At 44.8% G+C, this 12,549-nt stretch overlaps 1 protein-coding gene across 2 annotated transcripts in view; it reads right to left on the minus strand.

The window, feature by feature from the left end:
- The window catches only part of LOC106950661 (actin cytoskeleton-regulatory complex protein PAN1), a 24,390-nt gene extending 14,483 nt beyond the window's left edge, over window positions 1-9,907 (minus strand). For both annotated transcript variants that reach the window (XM_015037672.1, XM_015037671.1), the window contains exons 1-2: window positions 8,127-9,907; window positions 163-1,206 (exon numbers count right to left, since the gene is read on the minus strand). In XM_015037672.1, coding sequence (XP_014893158.1) covers window positions 322-1,206; window positions 8,127-9,164 — 1,923 coding nt within the window. In that variant the 5' untranslated portion in view covers window positions 9,165-9,907 and the 3' untranslated portion in view covers window positions 163-321. The remainder of the gene's footprint in view (window positions 1-162; window positions 1,207-8,126) is intronic.
- Between the last annotated feature and the right edge of the window lie 2,642 nt (window positions 9,908-12,549).

Below are 12,549 nucleotides of genomic sequence, written 5' to 3' on the forward strand. Positions count from 1 at the left end.
AACAACCCCCCTTTTTTTTCGAAAAAGTTTTTTTTAATTATTTTTTTATTTCCCCCCCCCCCCCCCCCTGAGTATCCTAAGATATTTCCACTAGAAACTAAACCAGAAATACTTGATAAGATTTTGTTTTTGCAGTGACGCAGTTGTTCTGGACTTACTCACCCTGAGTTGCGTCTGCATCCCGTTGCCCTGGAAACTTGATCTCGGCTGAAGTTGGCGAGCCTTAAGCCGCCTTAAATCACTCCCCACTCCCGCAGACATGTGGCTGGTGCTGTGTATGTGCCTCTGTTCGATCGGCCGCCCCCCTCCTGCTGCATCGTCTCACACGGTGGTTGAGAGCAGCCTTCTTTTCTCAGGGTACGGAGGAGCTTTGCGGGGCTCTTTCACTTTCTTTGTGGGCTCAGAGAGTCTGTGGTGCGGGTACGGCGGGGGCTTGCGGGCCCTGCGGCCCTGCCCCGCGGGTGGTTTGGCTGCGCAGGCGTTCGAGGGTCCCGCTGAGGCCGCTCGCCGCTCTTTGTCGTGCAGGGGCAAACTTTTGGTTTCAAAGTTGGTGGGTGGGCAGCTGGCAGACTGAGGGTGAGTTAGCGACGGCGAAAATGGGCCAGCAGATGGGAGATCGCTTTGTGGGGTCTGGAGTGACCCGACTTTGGTCTCTATGATGACAGAAGGGCTGAGGGCGGGGGGTGGATAAGACTTTGGAGACAGAGGGGAGGAAGGCTGTGATCCAGGGCTGCCGGGGTGATGGAGGTTCACCGTCAGCGGAGACAGCCCGGGAGTGGGAGGCCGAGCAGGGAGGCTTCTTTTAGGAGACAGAACGTGATCCTGGGTGGTCGGGTTTCTAGACGGAGGGAGGCTGTTTGTGTTCACACGGGACAAAGTTTTTCTAGGGGATCGCCCACAAGTTAATTGAACAATCCGACTCCTTTCTGACAGAAAGCCCGCGGTCACGGAGCGCAGCTGCCCGTTCTGCGAAGGCTGACTTCTGCTGTGATCCTCTCTGCTGGGGGTTCCGTAGGAGTCTGCGGTTCCTGGCTGGTTTTCAGCTCCCGAAGCCCTCTGCTGGGCGCCGCGTACTGTCACTTCACTGGAGCTGGAGCCTGAACTGTAGCTGCTGTCGCTGGGAGGCTGAGCTTCTCCTCCAGGCCTCTGCTGCTCCTCATCATCCAGATCAATGGAGGAGGTTAGATAGTCAATCTGCTGCACGACCTAGAAAACACACAGAATGATTTATAAATAAAAGCACAAATTATCCGCGACACTCTCCCAGAGGGAATAATTATAATCTGTTGCAAGCAGATTTTGTTTCTGTACTGTAAAGTTCCCGAAGTCGACATGTTTTGAAGAATCAGAGAGCATTTATAGCATGGTTTCTATTAATGAATGGGTAAATTAAATTATGAAATTATAAAATCATGCACCTTTTTAAATGTGTGTAGCTGCAGATCGTCCCTTTTGTATTAAAAGAAATTGCTTTTGGATTCCTACTTAAGTTCGGGTCAGGAAGTCACTTCGGGTCATCACATCAAATCACACCAGTTACTGGTTTTGGCTTATTTTTTATTTTTTTTGCCTTAATTGTTACAAAGAATAAAATCAATTAACATAAAGCAGAAGGACTTTTGTTGTTGTAGGTGGGACATTTTCAGATTTTGTCACACTGCAAGCACAAACCTCAGTGGATCGTATCTGATAATATATCTGTGACTGAACTCCATAAAGTGTCTAAAGTGGTAGGGTGAAAAGAAACGGCACTAAAATTGTTCTGCACATAAAAGTCAACAAAATGTGGTCACGGTTTTGTGTTCAGCACACCCGAGTCAAGAAGAGAAGCACCCCTTAGCATAACGCAGCCACTACTGTGTTTCAACAGAACATAGTTTTGCTACCTAAAAAGTCCAATTTTGTTCCCTTCTGAATGAAAAACCTTCTTCCACATGCTTTCTGTGTTCAATACATGACTTTAGACAAACACTAGGCAGGTCTTCTTTCCAGCTATTTGTCCACAGGGAATTCATTATCTGGCCTGAAAGTTCAGATGGACGGTCATGTTTTGGACAGCGTGTTTGTTTGCTGAATACAAATTCAGGCCAGGGGTGGATGATTAGACTTTAAAGTTTTATTAGGTTATCTAATGGTATGATCGTGGTAGTAGTAAAAGTGATGATAAAAAACTATTCATTACTTCTATCTGGAGGTAAGTGTATAGCTGTGATTGCATAGCACATCTGTTAGAGAGCCATAAACACAAAAACTGCTCTTGAAAAACATTCCCATTTCAAATACGCTCCTCGAGAACACCAGTCACATAAAGAATGATTTGTATCACTAAAGTGCACACAACAACTGCATCAAATTTATTGATATTTATCGTATGGGACAAGCAGAGGAGAAAATAATGAAAATAATTCTGATAATGCTGCCAGATTTGGGTTTTTAATTGTAATTTATCGCGACAATGGATGATCATAAAAATGGATGGAGGTTTGCAGTCGTGACATAAAAACATTCAAGGAGTATCCGTACTTTTGCAAGATATTATATGTCCTGGTTTTATATGCTGCACTGACATTCTTTTACACATACTTCAAGTAGCATCAGTGGGAATATCAAACTTCTCAATTTTGGCGTTTGGGAACTTTTTTTTCAGATGCTAGTTGATCTCTCATCAGAAACCTTTACGTACTTTAACGGCAAAAAAAAATTTGCTACAGAAAAAAAAACTGAAAGCTAAATATTTTATTGCAGCTTCACAAACTAAAGATGAAGGGTGGCTTAGCAAGTCTGAGGCAGACGTATACCTCGCAGGTTCCCGGCTGTACATCGTCAGCTCTGTTTTTTTTTTTTAGCCAGACTGCAGAGGACCAGGAACAGGCGTCTCACTGTGTGCAGCGATTGACCTCAGGAACTTACCAGCTGTTTTTACTAAAACAGAGGGGATCGCTGTTAATTGTTCTGGCTCGTCTGACACGTTCATAGATCAACATCGCTGTATCCGTCACGCCATAGTTTAAAGTTAAGCAAGTATGACCATTTTTAGAGTTGCTTTCAGGAGTAGACGCCAAATAACTTGGATCATAAAATCCAAATCTGGACATAAACACTTCACATTTTTAACCTTTTCGGAAAAAAGAAGAAATACTTTAATCATTCAGCTCTGCATTGTACCGATGGGCCATGTCTTACAGTTTATCTTGAGTTTGAATTGTGTTGAGGAGGTGGTGGACGCATAAGGTTTAGTCACAGATTAATCACAAACCCGTATTGGTGCTTTGATTTTTTTTTCCTTCTTTTTTTGCAAAAGCCACTCAGAGAAGTAGTGGGTGAGCAGCTGATTCATGTGGACAGAAAATGGAGATTATTCTGCCCTCCCTCATATCAAATAGGTCTATATATTTCTGTGCCTTTAATATAAGGTGGAGGAGTTGCCAAGGAGCTGTGATTCAGGAGAACTAATATTTAGGAAGTTATGAAGAGCTGCTGTATAGAGGAGACATAATAGAGAAATAATAAATAAACCTGCTGCTTTGGGGGGTCCCTTAATTACAGGAAGCAGTGAGGCAGATGTTCACATGGCCTGACTCAAAGTCCACCTTTGTTCAGTGTGATTAATGTTTAAAACACCTCACTGCTTTTACATCCATTTTGTTCCCCCAGCAAAAAGCTTTTAAAAACATCTCAAATCGGGACGTCTCAGCTCCGAGGCTTCAACAATTTAACCTTCAGCTTTCATTACCAAACAGACAGGCTTTTATTAACGACGCAACAATCTGCATTTCAATCTGACTCCGTCTTGCTTCGGTTTGGACCATTTTTTGCTCTTCTCTCGTTAATTGAATGATTTCAGAAGAAAGACACAATAAGGACCCTGAATAAGGCGTAGTACCAGTCAATGAGACGATGACATTACAATCGCACAGGCCAAAATAACATGTTATGAACAAAAGCTGGTCCTGGTGGGCAGAGAAAGTTCGTCCCACGACGCCCCGAAACTGGAAACAACAAGCAGCACTTGTTCGGCAGATCTCAGTGATCTGGTTTAAATGTGCAGAGTTAAAGGATCACTTAGGTGCTGCTGAGATGCCAGTCTGGGTTAAGATTTTAAAACAAACATGGAAGGTTTCACTTTTACACGTTAGCAAAAGCTGCTAAGACCTGTTGATTACTGCCTGGTTCACTGGGATGGCTGTTGCATCGGCCTGAGGGGACAAAATGAAGACCTACGTTACATTTTAGAAGTCCTAAATAAGAAAAAAAGAAATGGCTACTCTGTTTTATATATATATATATATATATACTGCTCAAAAAATAAAGGGAACATTTCACTTTAATTTTGTGTGTGGCTCCAAATCCAGGCTTCCATTGGTTCATAAATTTGATTTCCATTGATGATTTTTGTGTGATTTTGTTGTCAGCACATTCAACTTTGTACAGAACAAATATTCAATGAGAATATTTCATTCATTCAGATCTAGGATGTGTTATTTGAGTGTTCCCTTTATTTTTTGAGCAGTGTATATATATATATATATATATATATATATATATATATAAAGAAAAGGCCTCAAATCAAAACTCACATAGAGATCAAACTCCGGAGTCACCAGGAGATTTCTTCCAGATGGAGTCAACATATAGAAATAATTACAGCCCTGAAGCTTCTTTAAGGTTAAATAAATAATAAAAGTTACTGCAAACACTTCTGGGGGCCTTCCTCTCGTCTTTACCTTCCACATCGCAAAGACGTTAAAATCATCCAAGACAGAATGAGAGTACTATTACAGTGGTGTGAAGGCTAAATTTAGTCAGCCCTCCCATCTAACGCTCCTTACCCAGATAGTAAAAACCCTGCTCCATAATCTATCAAAAAAAAAAAAAGAAAGAAAAAAATGACACACATGTCTGAATGCAAAATGGGTGCAGAGAATAAGTATATGCTCTGCAGGCGTGCACTAATAAAAGCACAACACAAATACACACGAACACACAGACACACAGGCAGCTGCGTGATGACAGAGGCTGGAGAGATTGGAGAAAATTACGCTGGGGAAAATGTTTGACCCAGCTCACCACCTGCTCTGTGTGCACAGATAAATCCTCTGCCCATGCCGGATGAGTTTTGTCCTCTGTGTTCAACAACATCCTTGCTGATGTCAAAGGATGACCTGATTTGTTTGCCTGTTTTGCTTTTTGTTTTTTTTTTCTGTTAAAGCCGCAGCAGGTTTTTGAGCGAAGCCTTTCATTTCGCTTTGAAGTGGTGCATGTAGTATATGCACATGCAGTGACTCTGGGCAGGTACTGCTTGTTAATGTCAGAAATCGGAGGAGATAAAAGGGCTGCTTTTCATCCGCTGCTCGCTGCTTTCGAGGACGTTTGTTAAAAAAAACAAAGTCTTTGACCCCTCGGGTCTACACACACACACACACGCTCCGCTGTTGGAGCTGAGAGATGTTTATTGTTGAGCTCCGTCATTAAAGTTTCACTCCGCTCTTCGAGCTTAACGCGGTTCTTTCTTCTCTTCGGGATCTGAGTCATGGTGCAGCTCTTTTTTTTTTTTGTCTTTACACTTGACTGAAACACATCAGCAGATTATCGCCGTCAGACTGACGATCTATGCAAATTTTCCTCTACTTTCCATTGAGCAAAGATGCTGATCATGTTGCAGCCGCACACTCCTATGTATGTTTGGGAATTTTATGCACAAAGCCAACAGAAAATAGTGAAATGAAAGAAAATTACATGTTTTATTTTTGTAATTAATGTGAATCCTTTCCCCCCACTGAGTCAAACTTTGCAGACGCCGCTCTGCTGAAAGTCTTTTGGGCTTCGTCTCTTCCAGGTTTGCTCATCCATGGACTGAAATTAATTGCAACTTTTCTTTGCCAAATATTTTAAACTTGCATTGACAGTCGAGTGCATTTGAACATCAAAGCACGGCCACATATTCCTAATTGAATTTAGTGATTGGGCTTTGACTAGACCACTTAAACCACCCCATTGAGGCTCAGACGTTCAGGACGTCTGCCATGATGGAAGGCGAACCTCCAGGTTTCCTTCCAGGATTGTTCTGCATTTATCTCTATCCATCCTCATCCTCACCATCTCTTCAGCAGGAAGGCGTCCCCACATCATGATGCTGCCACCAACATGTTTCACTGTGTTCAGGCTGAAGTGGAGTGTTGTTGTTTTGGGGGGATTTTGCCACATGTACAATTTTCCATGCAGAGCTGAAAGTTCAGCTTCCAAGTCAAGTCCTTGAGAGTTACCCTCCTGTAAGTTTATGGTGCATGTCTTCTCCAACACACCTGAATCAAATGAACGGCTCCTTACCAGGCCTCTGCAGAGCTGAACGTCGTTCGATTCAAGTGTTGCAGCAGAAATACGTCTAAAAGTTGCAGCAAGGTGTCTCTAGAGGAGTGGAGTTTCTGACTTAATGCAAACTTTAAATGAGACTTCTAACGACTTCCTATCACCAATGGTTTTGCTCTTCCCACTCTGCCATAAAGGCACAGTTATTAGTTGCCCTCCACAGATCCTCCCACTGGTTTATCATCTATATAGCGATGAATTTCTTATCATTATAAGAACTTTGATTTATTGCTGTCGCGACAAATTACAATTAATGACGTTCGAACCTCCCCAGATGTGTCCGTATTGTCAGGATTGTTAGTTTCACTAATTTCTCCAGTGTTTGTTCAACGAGAGTTTGAGTAAATATCAAAACATTTGAAAGTATTTGTGCAGTGTAGTAAGACAAATCGAACTTCTTTATGTGACTGGTGTCCTAAAGAAGCGCATTACAAATGCTTTTCAAGAGCAGTATTTGCGTTTGTGGGGCCATGATTGTTGTGTCATGGAGACACAGCCATGCTGTTAAAAGAAGTAGTAAATAGTTGACTTTTATGGTTCTCACAATAGTACCACAAATAAAAAAAATTAAAAAAAAACTTGATCATCGTCTTCCTTCCAGCTTACAAGTCGGTGTTGGTCTGTCACATAAAACCCCAATAAAATTCATGTTTTTCAAGATTGTGGTTGTGATGGGAGATAGTAAAAGCAGTGCGATTACTTTTCCATGCCAGTAAACGACCTCTGTCCTTGCCTCACTCCATTTCTCTTCCACATTAGTGCTTACTGCTTAATGCAACAATGCAACACTACTTCCACAGTGGCTTATTCTCGTTTCATTTGCCACCTCTGTTTATACATGCAGCCTTATCAATCGCTTTTTTCCCCCCGCATTTCTTGGTGTATTCTACATAAACTTTCATCGCAGCGATGTTAATTCTGTCAGGGAGAAGTCTTTAAAGTCACAATGATGAAGTTACTACCTCTGGGCTTTGGCTGTGACCTCGCTGATCGGACGCCAGGAGGAAAGATTTGCGTGTCACTTTTACTGGACGAGGCACGGATATTCAGACATAAATGGATTATAAAAGAGCGCCGGCTACCGTCCAGCTGTGCCTGGAGCAGCAGCTGTCCATGAGAGGGAAAAGCGGTGGAAAAGAGAGGATGTTAGAGGCAAGGCTTTTTACTAATGTCACCCTGCATCGTCTGAACATCCTCTGAATGCATCTGGCAAATGGGCCATAACTACCGTCTCATCCACCTTTATGAAAGCGCACGCCCGACTTGAGCACAAAGTGCCAGACTCTGGAGTGTCTGGGGAGAAGAAAGGAGAGCCTGAGAAACAACAACATGTTTTGGGTCCGTGCATCCCCGCTGCAGATGCTTTTCTGCTTGTTTAATTCTGCTGAGAAAGTGCATTTGTAGTCTGCCTTGTTATCTCTAAATGCCCTCAAGGTTTTTTTTTTTTTTCTGCAAAAGCTCCAACATTTTCTGCATGAGGAAAATGTCTAAATTAATGAGAGAGGATGCAGTAAGGCCCTGATTTGTTTATGTTCCCACCCTTCAGCCTTGGAAAGAAAAGAGACAAATCTGCAGCTCTCATGGCAAAGTTTCAGACACATGATACATAAATCAACAAACAACTGTGTGTGTGTGTGTGTGTGTGTGTGTGTGTGTGTGTGTGTGTGTGTGTGTGTGTGTGCGTGCGTGTGTGCATGCGTGTGTGCATGCATGTGTGTGCATGCATGTGTATGCATGTGTGCATGCGTGTGTGTGTGTACCTCTTTGATTTCCTGCTGGATGTCCCTGAGGGAAGTGAGGACCTGCTCCAGGTTGTCCACCACCCGTTTGATCTGATTTCGGACCACCTTTCTGCTGCAGCCCACTCCTTTCCTCTGTGGCTCCTGCTCTCTGTTTGGTCTGTGCGGTACCCACGTCTGGTTCTGACCCAGGATCGCAATCCGCTCTGAGTTCGGCCGGGGCCTCCTGGGGCCTCTCAGGGTGGCGGTGCAGCCCAGGGCTCCTGGAGGGGTCTGACTGGAGAAGATGAGCCCGTTGAGGGCCGTCAGGTCCCTCTGACTCTGAGAAGTCCTGCCGTGTTTGTTGACGCAGCTGAAGCTGGAGCTGAACCCGCGCTGCCTCTCGATCAGCTGCTGAGTGCCTGAGCTCAGCCAGCTGGAGGAGTGGACGTCTCTCTGGCGGTAGGTGGTGTGACTGGTGTAGTCCCACATCTTCCCCTCGCTGTCCTCCATGCACATCACGACGGGCACATTGCAGTCGGGCGTCTCGGCCAGCAGCACGGGTACAGGAGTGGGATGGGGCCCCACCAGAGGCCCGTATTTCCTCACTGAGGGGCTGCTTGCGGGGCCCACGTTTTGGCTCTGCGGCGGCGAGGAGCAGCTGTCGGCCAGTCCTTCTTCTGGGCTGAGCTGAGAGTTGCTGCTGGGCTCCACCTCCAGCTCTTTAGTCTTGCTCCACCTGGCAGGACCGTCCTCTCTCTGCTTCCCAACGCCGCCTGGCAGGATGTGATGCCCCCTCAGCACCACCGGCAGCATCCCTATGCCATTACACCGGAGCTCCCCCTTCTTGGCCCGGCTGGAGAAGAAACCGATCCCCTTGGCCCTCTCCAGCGGGGTCAGAGCGCTGCGGCCCTCTGAGCTGGACCTGTATGCCCCGTTGAGCCCCAGGTCGCCGCCACCGCTGCTGCTGTGGTGAGCCTTCAGGCTGTTGCGCAGCCATGGGATGAAGTGGGGGGCGTGAGCCTTGAAGCCCCTCTGCTCCCCAGGTGTGGTGGCGGTGGCCCGGCTGTCAGAGAACATGCTGACAGATGTTGACCTTCTTCCATGGATCTCTTCCTGCTTTGGCCATCAGCATCTGCTCTCCCTTTGCCGTTTCCTCAGTTTTCAAAACTTTGTTTCCTCCTGTGCCGTTTTCCCTCCTCAGCTCAAGTCCCACCCTCTGCCTCTGCTCCTGCCAAAGCCTGGTTCTGATTTTATCGCCCTGCCTCTTCCTCCCGCCTCCCCTCCGATCCTGCTTCTCCACCCACTCGTCTCGCTCTCCGTTGTGGTGCTCCTGGAGCCCCTCTCCCTCCCTCTCTCTGGGCCTGTCTCAGAGAAACCAGGAGGCCCCCTCTCCCTCTCTCTCTCTTCGTCTTTCCCCTCCGCCTGCCTGCGTCTCACTGGCTCTGTAGCAGCAGAGGCTTCCTGTCTCTACATCGCTCTCTCCCTCTCTCCTCACCCCTCCCTCACTGCACTGCGCTGCCTCCTATCCTCGCTCTTTCTTCCTCCCACTCCCTTTCTCTCTCTGCCTCCTCCCTCGCCATCCCTGCCTCCTCTCTGTTCTTATCACAGAACCCCTTATCACCCTTTTGCAACTCTCCTTTCTTTCCCTCTCCTCCGTGTCACTGTTTTTTTTGCACTCAGCCCCACCTCTCAATTTACCAGAGAAAGCAGCTGAAGTTCAATCAAGGCGGCAGTATTATTAATCCCCCCACCCTGTTAGAGAGTGTGTAACCATGTGACTCTTCTCATCTGATTACTCCTTTCCCCAGCTCAGCCCATTACAATTAAATGCTGCTTACAGAGGGATGGGGTGGGGGGTGGGTGGGATGGATAGCAGCAGGAAGGGTTGAAGCACATAATTGTGAACCTGTAAGATGAGGGATCAGCGCCAGCCTGGCAGAAGAAGAAGAAACTGCCCCTCCGCAAACAGCAGCCTGCCTGTGGGACTGCATGCCCCCCCCCGCTTATAATAACTGTCTGCAAATAGTGTCACATTACCTCCCTGTTGTTTTCCCCTGTTTTCCATTTCCAACTTCGATTTGTTCTAATTAAACAGAGGCAGCTGCTCTTTACTGGACTCCTGCTCAATATTCATTTTTTCTTTCTTTTTTTTTTGTTTTGGTTGTCTGAATCAGATTTCTTGTGTCTGACAAGCTCAAATATGCCTCCTGAGGAGCTTTTTCCACTCAGCTGCTGCTGCATTGGTGGGAACCTCCCTCTCTGGCAGCATCTTAAATGAAAAACACCAGCAGAGACACACAAAAGCCCTGACAGTTTGCTGTCACTCAGCACTGAGACGCTCAAAGCATCTGCCATGCTGGTAGTCACACAGCAGTGTGCTGCTGAGGTAGCGCCCTGTTAAAATATGACTTCATCTCCTGACATGCAACACATAGGAATACTGTACATACTCGGTGTAATCTGTCTGCATGTTGACAGATTGCTGTCAGTCTATAGTGACCATTACGATGGATTAAAAAAAAAAAAACATTAAAAAGTGAAAGCAATGGAGCAGCTGCTGTTAATCCTTCTGAACTCTTCCGCGGCACACGGCCAAATACTGTGGCTGGTCTGGCACGGATGTCGACAACCTATGCTAATCCCTCCTTCTACCTACAATATTCCACCTTCTGTTAGTTGAATGTAGTTTTCTTGTGTTGTTACTTGTTACAAACAAATTTTATAAACGTAAAACTGCGTTTTAAAACTCCAGTGTTAACTTTAAAAAAAAAATTGTACATATTTGTTAAAACTCTCACTGTGTCCTGACATCGAGTTCCTCCGCCTCATCCCGGTGCTACTATTGGCCCTTTGCACGTGACGTCACTCTCTTCGAAACTCTGCCCGCTCCGCCATGACGGACGTCAAAACAACCTATGCGCTCCTGTGAAAAGCCTGTCAAAAAACGCACATATGTTTTGTTTTGTACGTTTTTAATCCTGCTCCGGTGTAAGGGAAAACGCTGTTGAGGGAGGAAGTGGAGGTCGGTTTCTAAGCTAGCTGTTTCAAGCTTCTGTAAACACCGCCATCTATGAACCCCAACCAGGTGTGTTATACTCACAGACAAATGAGCTCGACTCTAACAAGTTAAAGCCATGAATAAACTGACAAAAACAATTTGGGAAAACAATTTCAGTCGCTCTTTTCAATACTCCCAATCTTCACTTCCGACGTCCATCATGGCGTTTTGTGGTTGCAAAGGATCAATAGCCCGACTAAAAACAACCAATCAGAGCCAGGAGGAAGTTTTGGCTTTGGTATTGCGAATGCACTACTAAATGTGCTAATGGCAGAGAGACAACTTACCATTTCTGAAAAACCATTAATCCGTCGTCATCGGTGGCTATGCTAACTAGCCTGAGGATTCATGGTGAATCAGCAGAAAGCAAGGGGGAGGACACAAAGATGATTGGCATCGCGACGACCCTCCTGGCTCTTATTGGTTGTTTGAGGTATTTATCTAGATGGCAGCAGGACCAGAGAGAAGAGATTGATCTTTTCACATGTTATCTGTCTCATAATCTCTAGGTCATGAGGTGCATGATGCTCCCAGCTTTCAGTAAAAAAACAATTCCAGCTTAGAGTTGCAAAATATCACAGTCATATAAAGGAGGTATTATGGGTAAATATTATGATAGTAAAATTAAATCATTTCTTTTTTTTAAACACCTTATGTGACCGGTAGCGTCTTGTACGTCTACAGCAGGAAACTCCATCAGGCTGAATCTCGTATAGGGATGCAAAAGGTGTTTTTATGTAAATATATGGAATATATTAGTCAACTGTTCCTGCATTTCAAACAGTCCTATACGATTTTACTGCTGCATACACTGATTGCAATGACGATATATTCATGATACATTGTGTGCCAGTGTGAAGAAAACAAGTGGGCATTCAAATAAAAACAAAGATGCATAATAACTTGTGGAAAAACCTACTTTGATACGAAATGAAATGTTGAATAAAATAACTTCTGGGTCCTGTTTTAAACAAGCTGCCCACATACTTAAACTGAAAATCAATCAAATTAAGTTATATAGTTCACCATCAATATATATACATATATTACAGTATCTTTTGCTAGTTTTATTTTAATTAACGATTTAACTCAATAAAATCTTCCCTTAATCAAACCAGTTTTCAACAGTTTTTGATTTGCTAAGTATTTCCAAGTAGAGCTAGAACTACTTTGGGTTTTCTCTACTTATTTAATTTATGTTTGTTCTCCCGAGGTATTTACATGAAGTTCGTGCAGCTGCGGAAGAAAACCCTGGAGCATATATGGAGAGCCCTGCAAAGTTTCCAGATAATTTGGTTATGAAAAATGTATGGAAGGGGCCATGAAGAACACCGGGCCAGATTTTTATTTTCAAGTACCAGCTATCTATCTGACCAGTTCCTGCAAACCAACTGCATCATCTGC

Source organism: Poecilia latipinna, unplaced genomic scaffold (assembly GCF_001443285.1).
Source record: "Poecilia latipinna isolate Pla-1442-1.1 unplaced genomic scaffold, P_latipinna-1.0 Scaffold415, whole genome shotgun sequence".
Classification (NCBI taxonomy): domain Eukaryota; kingdom Metazoa; phylum Chordata; class Actinopteri; order Cyprinodontiformes; family Poeciliidae; genus Poecilia; species Poecilia latipinna.